Source organism: Labrus mixtus, chromosome 4 (genome assembly GCF_963584025.1).
Source record: "Labrus mixtus chromosome 4, fLabMix1.1, whole genome shotgun sequence".
Classification (NCBI taxonomy): Eukaryota; Metazoa; Chordata; class Actinopteri; order Labriformes; family Labridae; genus Labrus; species Labrus mixtus.
In genome coordinates this window covers 2,616,110-2,633,539 of record NC_083615.1, presented here as the reverse complement: position 1 = coordinate 2,633,539, position 17,430 = coordinate 2,616,110, and the positions used below count along the sequence as shown (strand labels likewise).

The following is a 17,430-nucleotide window of genomic DNA, read 5'->3' as shown; positions in this document are numbered from 1 at the left end:
CATGGTAATGCTGATTAAATGCCTGGTGATATCACACGTTTCAATTCCAGGCAGCAATTTTTAAATGTCTGGTGATGTAAAGTCTCAACCAAACTGCCCAAAAAGTGGCAAAACAGGGATGAGTGGCAAAGTAGATATTTCTTCTGTTTAAAGGTTTGCAAGCCAAAAATGTAATGAAAACAAGTTTTACTTTTTTAGTTAGTGATAGAATCAGTAAAAGTTAAATCCATTGTTGATATTCAATCAATCAGTAATTCACAAATAGAAGGAAAAACTGGTTGTTAAAACCATTTTGTTGAAACCTACTATTTCAGATAAATGATGGCTGTCGAAGGCACGTTCCTTGCTCCACATGGAAAAAGGACATGTGTAGGAGTTATTTTGTGTTTATCGTTGGCATGTTGTATAATTAGATTTATCTGAACATATTATTTTCAACCTAGGGACACTGAATGCACAGGGGCGTGGATATATAGTAGCACAGGTGACAGGAAAGGGAAGGCACAGGTAGGGGGAGCGCAGACAGTTCTCACCAGACCAGCATTCATGTTTCAGACCAGCACTCAGACAAACTACAATTAATTAATTCTACTAGCTACGCTTCACTGGAAATGGTATGTTTTTTGTTCTCATATCTCCATCAAGTCACTTCAATAAACCTTCAACTCAACTTTAATAACAGCTGAAAAGTCATTGTTTGCATCTGCGTAAGACTTTACCCCTACCTGTGTATTAATGACAATAAATGGAGCAAAGGAAAAAATTGGAAAATGACCATTACAACATGGGACATGTTTAACATTATATTTCTTCCTCAACTGTAAATGGGAAGACAATATACTAACCTAAATACAGAGACTATTATTTACATATTTTTATTTACAGGCGTACTGGGATGTAATGTTCATGTTAACATCTATTAAAGATTATTATTGTTATATATGAAGGAAATGATAGTAGGGTTGAAAGTAGATATTTCTTCTGTTTAAAGGAGTTTTAGTCATAAAAACAATCAATGGTTTTTAAGCGTAACTCAACTTTAGAGCTCACTTGAAGAACTTTCAGTCTGTGTTGATTTGGCACCCCTGTAGCTGTCGCAGAAAAATTATATTTCTTTGAACAGGATTTTGTTGTAATTACAGAGAAAATGTTTTATTTTGAAATGTTCTATGCTCTGTTACTGACACCTACTGGTCTAATTGTGTATTGCGCTGAGTGTTCAGCATGTGGTGTGTTCACATGTTTAATTGAAGCAATAAAACGTGCTGCCAGAACAGTGGCGGTTCTAGACCACTTTTACTGAAGGGGCCAAACTGGGGCCAGTTGTTTTGTCAGAGGGGAACATTAAACCCAGGTGAAAAATAGACAAAGATGATCGCTTTAAATATATATATATATATATATATATGTATATATTATGCCAAATAATAGCACACATCATTAAATACCACAACATGAAATACCATGATTTATATTTGTTTCAGTAACAGAATTTAATACTAGATTGTGAGTCCGGTTGTTGAGTCAAATACTAGGGGGGGCTCTTCCTTTTGGAGGGATTGCCACAGGGGGGACCAAGCTCATTGTTACAGGGGCACTGGCCCCTGTTGGCCCCTGCCTAGAACCACCCATGTGCCAGAAGCTAGCACCAAGGGTAGGACACAGATGAAGGAGACACTAAAAGACTGCAAAGCCTAAACATTTCCGGTTAGAAGTCGCACACGATATGTAATTGTATTTTTATTTGTAACGGACATTTTGTTTTTGTATAGTCATCTGTGCTCATAAATGCTTGTGTCTTTATTTACTTCATTTTAGCTTTTCACTGTGTTTGCTGACAAAAGGAAAAGAATAAATATTGGTCAAACATCAGTTGGAGTGTGCATGGCTTATCTGTACCAGATGATGAAGAAGCTTTGGGAGCGGTATAACCCCTATGAATAAATATGCTGATCTTGTCCTGTATTTGTGTAAGTAGTGTTTTCTATTAAAAAATCTCATCCTTGGGACACCGGTAGCCTAGAATTTAGTGTGTTGACACTGAAGTCCTCAACAGTGTGTGCCCGGGTGCGACCTGTGTTGCACATCCTGCCTGTTGTTCCCTGATGTCGTTCTCTCCCCATTGTTTGACTTTATCCAATGTTCTGTCATGAAAAAAGGCATAAAAAGCCCTATAAATATAAACAACTAAATACAAATCTAATCCTGGATCCACATCCTGCAGGCTCATGGAGAACAGTTTCTGTGGAAAAGGGGGAAAAACTTGGGATTTACCTTCGATTAAAAAGTGTTTTTTTTGTTTGTTTTGTTTTTTACTGTGGCTGACAAGAGCTACCGACCTGCAACAGCTGAAATTACTAATATTTGAAAAAACATGCATCAAAATTTTGGCACTAATGGGAACAGTTTATTAACAAAATTGTGCCGCTAACTTTGCAGAGCTATCGGCCCATCCAACACTCACTCATTTCACTCCCTTTTTAATAGATCAATGCCTGTTTCATTTAGCTGATAGAGGGTTAACATTCTCAGTCTTTCTATTGTATGTTTGTGTCTAAGTGTGTGTGTATGAATACGTGTATAGGTTACTGTATATGTGTTTATATTTTATTTATATTTGAAATTGTGTAATTGGATTTGCTTAGTTGATTTATTTGTCTCTTAAGAGGTGAGGTTCCTTGTATAAGCCTGTTGGCTTCTTGAACTCTCCTGACACACCTTTTATGTTTTTGTTAATCCTATGTTGATGTATTCTTATATGTGTGCTAATACATAATAATAATAATAATAAAAAATACTATTTCTCAAAGATGTGCGGCTTTTTGTACATGTAATAAGGTTAGATTTTTGCACATCATACAGTGGGACATCAGTCCCCTGAAGGCACTCTGCTCCAGTGGGGATTATCGTCTGATAATAAATTCACTCCACTGTGACTGTCTTACTCTACATACCATGTAGCCTACTTTTGCATTTTAATTAATATTGTTTCTTTGCTCCTAATGTAAGTCGTTTAGGCCGTTGTAAGTCGGTTGACCCTGGTCACACTGTAGTTTTCGCTTATAGCAACTCTACCACAGTTGCCTACATTTCCCACAATTCTACACGCTCTAAATCGCCGTAAAGCAGTACGCCTTTCTGCCAGAGAGCGACAGCAGCGTCTGTTCACTGTGGCTGTAATCTGGTCAGACGACCGGCTGACATAAGACTGAACGGGGAGGTGTTTTTTATTTTTTATTTAAAATGTCTATTTCATCTCCGCACAGCTCGGAATCAAGCCGCAGGAGGAGGCCGACAGAACACACACAATCCTGTGGTAACGTCAACAACTTTATTTGTGTCATAGTAACTGTGCCTACAATAACAATATCTTCTCCATATTAAACCTGTTGTCCTTATGAATGGGCATGTGAGGCTGTGAATGAACAGTGAGGAGACGTGCAGCTCAGTGAGAGACGGTCATGTTTATAGTCATACGACGGGCTTTACGCCCCCAGTGGGTGTGTGTGTGTGTGTGTGTGTGTGTGTGTGTGTGTGTGTGTGTGTGTGTGTGTGTGTGTGTGTGTGTGTGTGTGTGTGTGTGTGTGTGTGTGTGTGTGTGTGTGTGTGTGTAGCCCGCCTGTCTGGTCAGCACCCACTTCGTGTTAAAAGTGCTCATGTTGATATTGGAAAATTGTATATTGTTTGCTAAGTTAAATCCTGGTTATATATATTCACATTCTTAGTTTTTATATTTTTAGTGCTTATTTACTTTGTATTTAATATTATATTGTGTTTAAATTTGCTAATATTGTGTTTTTTACTCATATTGTGTGTTTGGACAACCTGCTGCTGTAACGCCACAATTTCCCAGTTTGGGATCAATAAAGTAATTCTATTCTATTCTATTATTATTCTATACCAATATAGACTATCAACTGTTTTGATTTTATTATTGAGCAGTCTGTTTGGTTATTTTATTAAATAGAAACATTCATTTTAAAAAATAAAAAATAAGGTCATCACAGTATCAGAGAGATTCTTTGTATCAGTAGGCCTAATATAAGCTTCAAATCCTCAAATCGAACAAGATTGAGCCGCTGACATTCTTGCTTTTAAATACGTATTCACTTATCATAGTTGGCTACTTGATTAACTTTTAATCCTATCTAAATCTGAAGTTGCAGAATAAATGTATTTTTTTATTTTTGTCAAATTTTCAGTGAGTAAAACTAAAAGAGGAAACAAGCCCGAGACACCTTAAGTGTGTGGACATCCTGTTTAGAGCAGTTAAAAAGGGGAAGTCAAAGTTTGTTCCGTGTTGCCAGTGATTTCTTTTTTGTATTTATTCATGAAACAAATCCTGTATCTTGTGAGAGAAAAAGTCCTGGAAATAAATGAATAACCTCCAGCACACAGTCTCCTCCTTACTTAATGACTGTCATGCTTCTTACCTTCCCTACTTCCCTTCTTCTGTCTCTGAGGCAGTAATCTAATAATAATAGATAGACAGAAATGCTTACTACCTCTAAAGGGGAAATTTGACTTTCAATTTCACACAAACACACACACACATCTACACAAAACTGCTTGTAGTTACTTCCTTAAGTAGCTGTGAAAAGTTGAAGGAGCTTCTTGTTGGATCTTGTACTACAGTATTGTGAATGCTGTGGGCGAGTCTGAGCAGTACAGTGTAGTAAAGAAGAAGTGCAGTGCAGACTCTGGGTATAGCTGACACAGACTAGGGTAGAGTTGGTGCACGACACGTGGACACTCTTCTTAAGACAAAGACTCTTGTTAGGGACGACCTTGATGACCGCTTTTATTGTTTTGATCGTCATTCACACAAAAACCTCAAACGTATGCTGGTCACAGCTTCTAAGATGTAAGAGACAATTTCTTTTGCAGTGTTTAATGAAGAATCTTTGGGTGTTAGACTGACATAATTTGCACGTCACTAATAATGGCAATCATTTACCCTTGACTACATAAAACTGCTTTTATTTAATAATCTACAATTCACTTAGCAGACGCTTTTATCCAAAGCGACGTACATCAGAGAGTAAGAACAACACAAGCAAGGATCTAGAAAAAAGGGAACAATGTCAGTAAGAGCAAACGATCAGCTTTGAGTCTGATTGGACACACAGGTGCTGACAGGAAGTGACAAAGCACAACATTGAGGGCAGTTCTTGAGAGCTCTAATCAGTATAGAAACCATCTTATAAGTCGTCGTTATCAAACAAAAACCATCGTCATTACCATCATCATCATCAATAATATGGAGACCATCATCATTAAGTTAGTAGGTATTCATGAAAGAGCTGGGTCTTTAGCTTTTTCTTAAAGGTGCAGAGGGACTCTGCAGATCACATGGAGTTTGGAAGTTCATTCCACCACCGGGGGGCGACAGAGGAGAAGAGTCTAGTCAGAGACTTAGGACCCTGTTGTGAAGGTTGGATCAGACGCCTTTCATTGGCAGAGCGTAGTGGGGGGGAGGGAGTGTAGACCTGGATGAGTTAAAGTAAGGAGGAGACGTTTTTGTCTCTGTTTTGTAAGCGAGCAGCAGAGTTTTAAATTTGATGCGAGCAGTAACTGGGAGCCAGTGTAAGGAGATGAACAGCGGAGTGATAAGTAGTTGAGTAATAAGTGTAACATTTTTTTTTTTGCTTGTTGTTGCAGATCCTCCATGGCAGCATGATCCCCGGGCAGGTCACAATCGTGAACTGAGCCATGAGGGACTATGTGGCGGTCAACTTAATCCAGCAGACACTTTTCCTTCATTTCAACATCACTCCGTATGTCCTGTCCTGTGCACAACTAAATGCAGTTCAGCACATTCATGTGAGTACTGTGTACCAACTAATTTAGAGGTAACACTTTATATTAAGGTGCTTGTAATAAGCATTAATAACAGGTAATAAGTCACTTATAATCCAGTACCTGCAGAGGAGCTTTATTTACTGTTAATAAGTGCATAATAAAGTATTTATTAATCTTCATAAGGCATTAATATGAACCTAATAAAGTCTTATCAATGTTAATAAACATCTTATGAAAGTTGATAAGTGGTCTATAAACAAGTTTCTTTGTGTTAATTAATATCTTACAAGCCAATTATAAATTAATTTATAGTTTAATTAACACTCATGAAGTCTTATTAATGTTAATAAGCATCGTATTAATGTTTATGACGGTATATAAGGTGTTAATAAGTTTCAAATAAGAGCCTATAAGTGTCTAATAAGACATAATAAATGTGTTAATTATGCCTATATTAACACTTCTATAGTGTTATTTGTGTTAATAAGGATCTAATAAGGTCTTATAAGTGAATTATTACCTGTTATAAATGCTTATTATAAGCACCTTTAATATAAAGTGTTACCAATTTAGATTATTATATGAAAAGCAGTTATGATCTCTGTGAAACATTTATGTGTTATGCTGCCTCTGGATGTTTTAAGGTCCGAGCCACCATTCCTGTGATGACGGTTGGGTGGAGATCCAAAGCAAGAGAATCATCAGCGCAGAGAACGAAGTGGAAGCAAACAAACTGGTTAACAACTACAGGGTAAGAAGTCTGAAGGCAAATTTTAAACTTAAACAAATCAAAAGACGATCACAGCAGGCCTGTTAACACCTCAAACTTTCTGTCTTTTTTTTAAAGTTTGGTTTCAGAAAATGGAAAAGCCATGTGACCGAGCGTCCATTTGAAGACAGGTCAGAGGTGGTGAAAGAGCTCTACTCTGAACTGAACGTCATTAAACCACATACAGGTACAGTTTTGATAGTTCTCATGTAGTGTGTAAGGTGTGGTGTTGTTCTTTATAACGTAATCAAGCTGTTACAGTCCTACAGTGTATAATAAAGCAGTGCTGTTTAGCAGGAAGCTCTTTTAGTTGGTATTCTCTGTAGAGACTTAAGCCTGGCTCACACTGCAGGATAATCGGGCCGATTTGAGCTAAGCTTTGATATTTAGAATTTAAAATCTTGATGATTACGTCATGAAAGGGTCCGGCAGAAGTTGTGTGGAGACAAGGGAGGACTGTAGTCATGGCGACCAGCGGCAGGACGCAACCCGGCGTTTTTTTTACTTTTCTGTACAGATCATCAGTGCAGCACTTTTCTGAAACTTGTCTCCATATATCTACGATTGTATCAACTTTTCTATATCCTACAACAACTTCCACTTCCTTCTCTTTCACCAACTGTCGTCCTTTGTTTTTTTCAAATGAAACTTTATTAACAATTGTCGACGCTCCGTCCCGATTTCACTTGTACAGTGTGAGCTCTCCGGCCGTGCCCGACAATCGGGTCGTACATTGTGAGCACGTCAATCTCAAGGTCTGGTCGGGCATCGTAAACGATTTAGTCGTACAGTGTGAGCTGTAGTGAGTCACTTTCATACAATCGGGGAAAAATCACACAGTGTGAGCCAGGCTTTAAAGGCAGAGCTGCAGAAGTAAGTAGAGAATAAGAGACACAAAGCCAGAGGTTGGACAAGAGTAAATCTTAAACTGGCTTGGAGTTGTTTGCGAAAGAGTTCATTTAAACCCCCAAACTATTGTGGCGCAATGTTGCAAAAAATAAAAATGTGAATCTTTCTGTGTTGTGTTTCTTTAAGATAATGCTGTACTTACCTATAGTCTCAAGAGCAATGCAACAGAGATTAAAAAAAACATTGTTGATGTGTCAAGATAAGTGACATGATTGGATTATAAATGTAAAAAAAGCCACATCATTAAAGGCTTAATATGCGATTTTCACACTTACATGTTATAGAAATCAAGTTTATCCTCTAAAAATAACTCTGTGAGTCATGACTGTCTACAATGGGTGTAACACCCGAGTCCCACTGTCTGTGATGTTTTCAGAGTTTTCAGAGTCCTATCTTCAGTTTGTTTACATCGTCGGGACGGCCGGCCGACTCCTCCCCTCGCGTATAAAAGTTGTTTAATTGAGGGACTAGAGAAAAGAAGAATAACATACTGTACTCACTGCTTAACTGTGTTTCTAGATCACGCTCATTTCAGGTAAATTTACATGCAGTGTGAAGATACCAGCATAATAAAGATCGCTAGCATTAGCATGCTAACACAACAATGCAGCGCGAGTTGTTTTGGTTTCATGCTGGTGCTCAAGGGCGACATCTGCTGGATCAAAAAATCACATATAAAGCCTTTAACAAGTTTGATTTGATGTTTCCCCCTTAATCAGAAATACTGTGTTGGCATAACCACGGCATGAATAGATCACATTTCAGATATAAACCTGATGAGTCCCATTAAGAGTAAGAAAAAATAAATGGCCCAACTATACATAATGATATCTGACCTGTCCGTTTTATATTTAAGTTTCTGTTGGTCCTCTTTGTGTCAGGTCATCTCATCACATGTGGAAATATAGCATATCTGTTTCTCTTCGGTTGGTGGGTCTCTCTGGTGTACTTCCTGGTCAGCATGCTGATGTTCATCACTGTCATTGGCCTACCCTATGGTAAGTCAGCCAGTCAGATCTATGATAATGTGTATTATTAATCAGATATAGTCTCATTTGTTGGTTTTTTTATGACCCTCTTCAGGCAGGCTTTGCTTGAAGTTGTCCTGCTACTTCCTGTGGCCATTTGGCAAGTCCATCCACGAGGTACTGTTTGGGGTTGAGTTGCTGTTTGTTTGGGATCTCCTCCTATCGTCTCTTTTCCTTTTTTTATACAAAAGAGGAGGATACACAATCACAGCAAATCCGTTAGTTTCTCAGTTGTCCCTCAATGTCTTCCTTGAGGTCAAAAAAGTTGAGATTGGCTAAAACAATCACATTCTACAATCTGATAGCACAATACATCGGTGAGAATAAAGTCGAGCAAATTTAGGAAATTCTCATTTAAATATTTTCGCTTGTAATCACACATAACAAATTTTCTCATCTCGTGCCGTCCTACTTCCTATTCTGAAAATGTCATGGTGTTCCTCAAGGTTTAGTTTTAGACCCACTTTAATTTGTGTAAATAAAAAATGTTTTTTTTATTATAAGAATGATGATACACAACTATCTCCTGTCATACCAAACCCCGGATTTCATTGTGTTGTGCAAAATTCTGACAGGCTGTTCTGCTGTGTTGGTAATCAACTAAGGGTTCAAATAGTTGTTTGGTTTAACTCTGTCAGATAAAATCAGAAGCTAACATGTTGGTTGTCATAAAACAGCTTCCGGAGTTTGATCTTGACAATCTACTGAAAACAGTTTCCCTTGAATTACATGATTTTTTTTTTTTAATTACCCCCTATGACACATCATTAAAGTATATCTGGAACAGTTTACAATCCTGAACTTCTTAACCTTTGCACCCCTGAGGGAAGACATTGATCAGCTGACCTAATTCAGTTTTGGAAACCTCATTGGGAGCATTGCAGCATTGACACAATTATCTTAAACAAACTGTTACACATAATTTCCTTGGGTCTGTCTTTTACTGTTTGCTTTCATTGAGTTTTATTTTTTGTGTAGTTAAACTATTTTGATCATTGATTAATAGATGACGTTGTCTACTCTTTTTCTGTCCAGATTGGAAATACATTGAGGAGATGTTGCGAGCAGGCTCCTGACTGTGAGTGTAACATAGAGGAGGCCGATGATAACTCACCAGTTCTGCTACCATCACCCACAGAGATGCCAATCCCAGAGTTTTCAGGACTGCCTCAGCAAACTCCATACTGGGTAAAACAGAAAAAAATATAAATATAAACCCTATTAGCAGTAGATTAGTTTTACCTTGGGACCTCCGTTTTTTTGGGAATTATCCCCCAACTTCAGTGTTTGCTGTGTTAGCACAGTCTCTTATTTACTGTACTCTAATTTACTGACATTTCTGAATGAAAAACTGAAGGTACTGCATGACAGAGGCAATAAATAAAGCCCTGCGCTCTTCTTTTTAATTTCAATACAAAAGGGAAAAATAGTGCACTTCACATTTTTCTTGTGAGAATGCCTTAAAGTCTTTATTTGTGATTTTTCACACTTAAGTATAATATAAATCAAGTATCTCCTCTGAAAATAACTCTGTGAGTCATGACTGTCTACAATGGGTGTAACACCCGAGTCCCACTGTCTGTGATGTTTTCAGAGTTTTCAGAGTCCTATCTTCACTTTGTTTACATCGTCAGGACGGCCGGCTGACTCCTCCCCTCGAGTATAAAAGTTGTTTAATTGAGGGACTAGAGAAAAGAAGAATAACATACTGTACTCACTGCTTAACTGTGTTTCTAGATCACGCTCATTTCAGGTAAATTTACATGCAGTGTGAAGATACGATTATGATAAAGATCGCTAGTAAGGGCGACACCTGCTGGATCAAAAAATCACATATAAAGCCTTTAAAACAGAGACATCCTCTGCAAGTATTAGAAATGATCAAGTGTCCCTAGTAAATACTTAGCCTGTGCAAATAGGGTTATAGACAAGAGATGTGCACCTTTTTATATATTATTGAATAATGTCTGCCTTGTGAAAAATCAATCATGTATTTTAATAAGTTGTATTCTTGTTGTGTAGCATCGTTTCTCAACATACGCGTGGCTGCTGCTTGGGTATCCACCCCTTGTGGTCGTCCACTCTCTGGCTTGCTTCCTCTCCTGGATCCTGGTCTTCACTATCCCTGTTTCCAAGATGAACGCTCGCACCCTCCGCGTCATTCTCCTCTTGCCTCCCGAGGATGTCTCGGTCTCCACATGCTCACAGAGGAAGGTAGGAGGGAGAGAGATGGAATCATCATCATCCACAGCACATAAAGGCAGAACATTTAATCAAGTGTCATTTTTTTAATTTTTTTTATCTGAACTCAAGCGTCAAGGCTGCGAGACCAGAGCTCTGCTGTGCTGCTACCATGCTGCAAACTGGTACTACTACAAGTTCACTGTTGATGGGATCAATGTGTTCGCTGTCAGTATCCTTTAATATTTCATGTGGTCCTGTTTCTGTTTTATCTGTAATACAAAGCTGTTACCATCTTTGACCTCCGTGTCAGACCTTCTCCCTTTAGTAATAGTTGCCATGGTAATTGGATATATTGACAGAGAAAACCAGTACGCCAGCTCTGAAGTCAAGTTTGCCATAGCCATCTGCTCCATCATTCCTCTGTCCTATTATATTGGAATGGGCATTGCCAGGTGAGCTGTTTTTTAGTATTCATGTTTATCAGCTTAAAAAGAAACACACTCTGCATAAATATTGACTAATTGTTATATGTAGTTATATTTAATGCCGGAAGCAGCAGGCTGCAAAAACAGACTTTTTACATTTCCACAGCAGAGACTCTTGATGAGTGATACTGTTGACTGTAAAAATACAGCAGGGTGAGATTTTTTGTCAAATAACACTAGTTACACATGTACAGGACAAGATCATCAAAGAGTTAGGACATACCACTTTGCCCACAGAGGGAGCTAAAATCAACACAAACCAAACTTTAAAACTGGCTCTGTATAGAGATTTTAAAAAAGAAAATAGAATTTAAAGTGTGGCAAAAATAACTGAAAGGAGTCGCTGATTTTCTTACCCATTGTGTTGCCACTTGCAGTATCTCAGCACAGAGCAACTTTGCCGTGGGTGCCGTGGTGAACGCGAGCTTCGGCTCCATCACAGAGCTGACTTTTTACATCACAGCCCTGCTCAGAGGTCACCGGGCGGGAAACCCATGTCTGCAGGAGGTAGTGAAAGCGGCGCTGACCGGCACGCTGCTCGGATGCATCCTCTTCATCCCCGTGAGCCAAACTGCATTTATTTAAAAAATCTACAGTTTTCAACAGAGTTTTAAACAATGAACTAAGCCATGCCTTCTTAAATTTGGACGTTTGTTTGTTCCCCCATCAAATTATATTATTTCAATGTTTGCAACTGATAAGGATTTAAATGAGATAATTGAATCAGTTGGACTACTGTGGAGACAATAATACACAACACCTATTCAGCACAACAAGAATGAGGCTCTTTGTTTTGTGTTCTCCTCAGGGTATCTGCATGATCATCGGAGGGCTGAGACACAGTGAGCAAACATTCAACAGTCGATCTACAGGAGTGAGCTCTGCTTTACTTTTCATCTCTGTGGGAGGCAAGTTTCTTTTAAATACACATTTTTCTGTATGACATTTCCCAGATTTACATTTTTTATTGTAAGACGCAACAAACACATTTTAACACGAGGGGAGGAGTCAGCCTGCCGTCCTGGCGATGTAAACAAACTGAAGATAGGACTCTGAAAACTCTGAAAACATCACAGACAGTGGGACTCGGGTGTTACACCCATTGTAGACAGTCATGACTCACAGAGTTATTTTCAGAGGAGATACTTGATTTATATATTTAAGTGTGAAAAATCACATTTAAAGACTTTAAGGATCATTGTAGGTATTAAATAAGCAAATATAAACAAATCTACAATCAACATCAGAAATATTAACAAGCTGTTTTAAGAGTTTGTAATTACATATAGACTTTATTTAAAAACAGGTAGACTATGCATGTATTCATGAGTTAGGATATGGCTAGGTCACTCAGTTGAGCCCCTAATAAGTCTGAGTGGGAACTTGCAACTACAAATATCACCATTGGTGCTAAAAAAGGATTTGCCCTTCACCACATTTAAACAGACATTTGCCAAACTCGTAGTCTGATTGAAAGAAGTTCACTTAATACAGAATCATTAATCTGTGGACATTTTGTGTTTGTAAAACATACCAGCTCTTAGGAAAAGATTCTTATTCTACTAAAATAGTCCCAATGTAAATGCTCAGTGATATGTTCAACTTAATACATCCATGCTGTAACCGCCAATAAATTCAACAGTGTGTGTTAGTCAACACTGCACATTACCTAACTGGGGACATTCTGTTCTGTACTGTTTAAAGTAAAGCACATGGGGGCGCCAGTAGCTTAGCGGATAGTTTGCACGCCCCCTGTACGGAGGCTGTAGTCCTCCAAGTGGGCAGCCCTGGTTCCAATCAGACCTCCTTTCCCACATGTCATTCCCCACTCTCTCTCTCTTCCTGATTTCTGAGTCTATCTACTGTCCTACCTCTACAATTTAATTTAATTTAATTTAATTTAATTTAATTTAATTTTATTAATTTAATTTGATTTTAATTACTGACTTATCACTGTAGTAATTTCAAGCTTTTAAATTATTTTAGTGTTTATATTTTATTGCTCTTATTGCTCTTTTATTGATTTTATTTTCTGTAGTAGCTTTATCTCATTGTTTATCATTTATGTATGTTTTCTCGGCATCATTGTAAATGAGGGTCGCCCTCAATCACATGTGAACTTTCATCGCATTGCATTAACAACATTACTGTTCCATAACTAAGAAGCTAGCTCGACATTTTTTATTTCATGAGGAATTCAAAAGTAATTGTCTTGGAAAAAAAACCAAAAAAACAAACAGTGATGTGATTGTCCAGAAAATTCTCAATTCACCGATACACATAACCAATCCTCCTCCTGACTGTCACTGGCAGGTGTGTTTGCTCCGACGCTGTTCTCTAAGGCGTACGGCAATCTGGTGTGTGATGCCTGCACTAACTCATCCGGAGGAAACGGCACAAGCAACAGCAGCGGACCATTCGTCTGCCACAACTGTCACTACGACCTGGTCAGCAACATAAGCCACATTGAAACAAACATCATTTAATTCACAGAACATACACTGTGTAATGTAATAATAATATATAATAATGTGAATTTTCTTTTGTCAACAGAACAACGGCACATTGTTTCACAACCATGTCCAGTAAGTCATGATTTCAATATTCTGTTATTCATATATCCAGATTAAGATTAAGATTTACTTTTATTGATCCCTGCAAGGGGAAATTTCTGTTTTTACACTCTGTAAGTCATGAACACACACATAGGCTGAAGTATACACACATGCACAAACAGGATCCTATGGACATGCACTAATGGAGAGATGTCAGAGAGAGGGAGCGGCCCACAGCGGGCGCTCCTGAGCTGGTGGTGGGGGGATCAGTGCTCAGGAAGTGATCTGGCACCTCTCCAGCTACCAGACCAACTTCCAGATTTGGTCTGCACCGGGACTTGAACCGGCGACCCTACGGTTCTGTCATCCACTGTGATGTCTTAAGTTTTTTTTTTTTTTTTTTCATTCTTGTCAGGCCGCTGGTGTACACAGTGTCTGCCCTCTTACCAATCGCCTACATCATCGGTCTGATTTTCACCCTGAAGACGCACTCCCACATTTATAACATTCGAGTTGGAGAAAGACAAGGTAGGAAGTCTTTTAACTTGATTCTGTATTTCACATGTAGTTTTCTTTTATCTCATGTGAGCTGTTATGTATTTTATTTATTCTTCTGTACAGCATTTGGTCAACTGTGGTTGTTTTAAAGTGCTTAACAAATAAAGTTGGATTGGATAATTCAATCCAATCCAACTTTATTTGTTAAGCACTTTAAAACAACCACAGTTGTTTGGATAAAACAGGATAAAACTCACACAAAGTTTGACCTTGTCCAAGGCTTTTATGAAAAAAATAATTTGTTTGTGTTTTTGTTTTTGTGTGCAGAGACCAGCCACCATGGAGCAGTGGTCCACTGGTCACGATGGAGGTCCCTGGTCATCCTCATCATGGCCACTGTGCTCACATCTGCGTGTGCTGATCTGGTCACAGAGCACATCCAGCCCATACTCAACCAGCCCAACATCTCTCAGGTCAGGTCACCTGAGGTCGCTCAGGGAATTTGATTTGAAAGTCTCCTCCTGGAGTCTACCATAAATAATAATCACTCAACACTGTTGTGATTTGTACAAAGATACTTTTGCACAGAGAATATACTCTGGGTTCAATAGTGTACACAGCATAGTTTGAAACATATTCTTTTTAACGTTTGAAAAAATATTAAGACATATTTGTTCAAACAGAAATAGAGTAGTGTAAAAATATATTTTTTTGTGAGGTGTCATTTCATCCATTACAGAATATAACGTTCTGTCCGATTTCTCTGCAGTATTTTATTGGAGTGACAGTCCTGGCTATGGTTCCTGAGATCCCAGAGATAGTGAATGGGATCCAGTTTGCCCTCCAGAACAACATCAGTCTGAGGTAAGTCTTTATTTACAAAAGGTTATTGGAGAATTGATTAAGGGCTCTGTGTTTCTAAATGATTTGTCATGTTTCAGCTTGGAGGTGGGGATCTGTATTGCAGTTCAGGTCTGCATGCTCCAGATTCCGATACTGGTCTTATTTAACTCCTTTTATGTGAGACAACCTCCTCTTTTACTTTTTTTATTCATTCTGAAAAATAATAAGCATGCACTGATTCACAACTTCTGTTATTAAACACTGTTCTTTGTTTGGAATAGGATGTGGGCTTCGTGCTGTTATTCAGCGACCTCCACCTGTGGGCCAGCATCTTCAGCGTGATTCTCGTCAACTACATATTCATGGACGGCAAGTGTGATTACTTTCAGGGTGAGACTGTGTTTTTTTTAATATTTCATTTTAAGTGGAAAGATTTTCGACTTAACGGCAAAAGAGCGGTGAATTTATAATTCATGTCGCTGGAAACTTAGAAGGCAAATATTCAGCAAATGAAGATGTTATAAGATGATGTTAATATTGTAGTTAACTGCTTTGTAGGTCTACTTAGTTCATACCTTCTGACCCAACATCAGTCAGAAGAGTAAAGGGACTCCAAAAGTCAGAACTGAACTGGGGGAAAAAAGCGTTTAAGTTTGCCGCTCCTTTTCCTTGGAACAAGTTACAAAAAGAGCTGAAATCTTAAAGGGATACTTCACCCGTTGAAACATGAATCTGTATTGACATTGGGTCATATATGTAGAAATGTGAAATACATTTTGAAGTTGGTGCCTTCTTGGCCGAGAAAAGGCAGAAAGTGTCTTTTTGGCTCATGTGGATGAAAGACACCAAATCCCAGAATGCACAGCACCGCAGGCCACTCCCACTAAGGTCCTCTATTTACAGACATGTTTACTTCAACACATAAGGCCGTTTCCTCAACTGATTCAGAGATTTCTTCCAGAATTGGTATCTTGTAAATTCCTGTCAGAAAACAGACTCTATGTCTGTGTCCATAGACAAACAGTGAGAGCACCGACACTACCAGTCCGCCCCAGCTCGAGCCGGCCCGGGCTCCTCGTCCTCACACCTGCCGACAGGCTGCTGAGCTGGCAGCGGCGGCCAGCAATATAGCCCCAAGACGGTTGCTGCCAACAGGCCGGTGTTGTTTCTTGGCTGCGGACAGCGGCGGCAGCAGCCAAAACAAGACCGGCCTGTCTGCAGCAGCCGTCTTGCCGCTATATTTATATTTTTTCGCCATTATCAGCTTTCTCCATAGAGCCTGTTAGCATAGCTTCCAAGCAATATGGCGGACGTTAAGTTTTCAATTCTGGGAGTGAGTTCCCACCCACTGATCTGTGATTGGTCTGTAGCTTTAGTGGTCAAAAATATGAGGAACTAGCGTTGTAGTTTCACCCCGCTAACCACAACAGCTTCCAGTGACGCAAAAATCATAATTTTTGCGTCACTGGAAGCTCCTTTACAGACTCAGAAATACAAAGATTTCTCATCTCAGGGGAAAATGAGGGCGGGATGCACGACCATTCAAAAATACTACCAGGTTTCTAATGATACAAAGATTAATGCAGATGGTGAAGTATCCCTTTAACGAGCTGCTCTTGTTGGATGCTTTTAAAGTGCATCCAAATTTCATGATGATTTCAAACGATGAAGGCTGGCTGAAGAAGTGAAGGACATTTTTATGTTTATATGTTGAATGTTTTGAAAAGCCTCCTGTGTTATTCCTCATCTTTGTTTTTTTGTATCAGGTACGGCTCTGGTGATCAACTACTTTATTCTTCTGGCTCTGTACTTCTACGCTCCGTCTCCAGCAGGCTGCTGACTGCAGGACACATTATCAGCTCAAGTAACACTTTAGGAAGTCTGCAGGACATTCATGGAAACCGAGACATTGTATCTGAGAGGAAGTGAAACCTGACACAGGCCTTTATGGAGTTTTATTCTCTTACGCTGTTTGCTAAAATATACTTTTTGCACACTTAAAATGTTAATATTAGTTACTATTAGGTACTCGTCTTGTCTGCACAAATATTTCACTCCTAAAGATGATGTGTCTAACTGTGACTTCTGATTGTCTAGTTTGTAACGTGTGGTCAAAGAAAAGCAAAGCAGTATTTTTACACAGAAATGGATATAATGATTTAACAGTTCTGCTCTTAAATCGTATTTTTGTTCAAGTTGTAATAACTATTTTTTTATACTTTTAAGTAACTCCTAAAATGTGAAAATAGTACATGAGAAAAATAACATTATTTTAAATTAAATGAAACCCTACAGCATCTAGAGGTTGGACAAGTGGCATGCTGGCTGTGCTGTGAAAATAAAAACAATATACAACA

General features: G+C 38.7%; 1 protein-coding gene across 2 annotated transcripts; it reads left to right on the top strand.

The window, feature by feature from the left end:
• Window positions 1–3,155: 3,155 nt before the first annotated feature.
• On the top strand, window positions 3,156–17,430 carry LOC132972347 (uncharacterized). 2 transcript variants are annotated; one of them, XM_061035115.1, is made up of 20 exons: window positions 3,158–3,316; window positions 5,662–5,823; window positions 6,447–6,553; window positions 6,650–6,758; window positions 8,362–8,478; window positions 8,564–8,625; window positions 9,544–9,696; window positions 10,531–10,722; window positions 10,822–10,921; window positions 11,003–11,144; window positions 11,555–11,738; window positions 11,986–12,085; window positions 13,491–13,624; window positions 13,731–13,762; window positions 14,148–14,260; window positions 14,558–14,703; window positions 15,000–15,094; window positions 15,172–15,250; window positions 15,355–15,463; window positions 16,840–17,430. In XM_061035115.1, exons 1-20 carry the CDS (start codon window positions 3,244–3,246, stop codon window positions 16,911–16,913), a joined length of 2,283 nt encoding a protein of 760 aa, XP_060891098.1. In that variant the 5' UTR covers window positions 3,158–3,243; the 3' UTR covers window positions 16,914–17,430. The 2 variants fall into 2 exon arrangements, with proteins under 2 accessions (XP_060891099.1, XP_060891098.1); XM_061035116.1 differs by lacking the exons at window positions 15,172–15,250; window positions 15,355–15,463; window positions 16,840–17,430 and having other exon boundaries at window positions 3,156–3,316; window positions 14,558–14,756; window positions 14,970–15,099.

Excerpts from the sequence above, each read along its gene's own strand:
- LOC132972347 (XM_061035115.1), top strand. The coding sequence starts at position 3,244 with ATGTCTATTTCATCTCCGCACAGCTCGGAATCAAGCCGCAGGAGGAGG. Across the intron at positions 3,317-5,661 it reads AGAACACACACAATCCTGTG|ATCCTCCATGGCAGCATGAT; the intron begins GTAACGTCAACA and ends TTGTTGTTGCAG. Across the intron at positions 6,554-6,649 it reads AACTGGTTAACAACTACAGG|TTTGGTTTCAGAAAATGGAA; the intron begins GTAAGAAGTCTG and ends TTTTTTTTAAAG.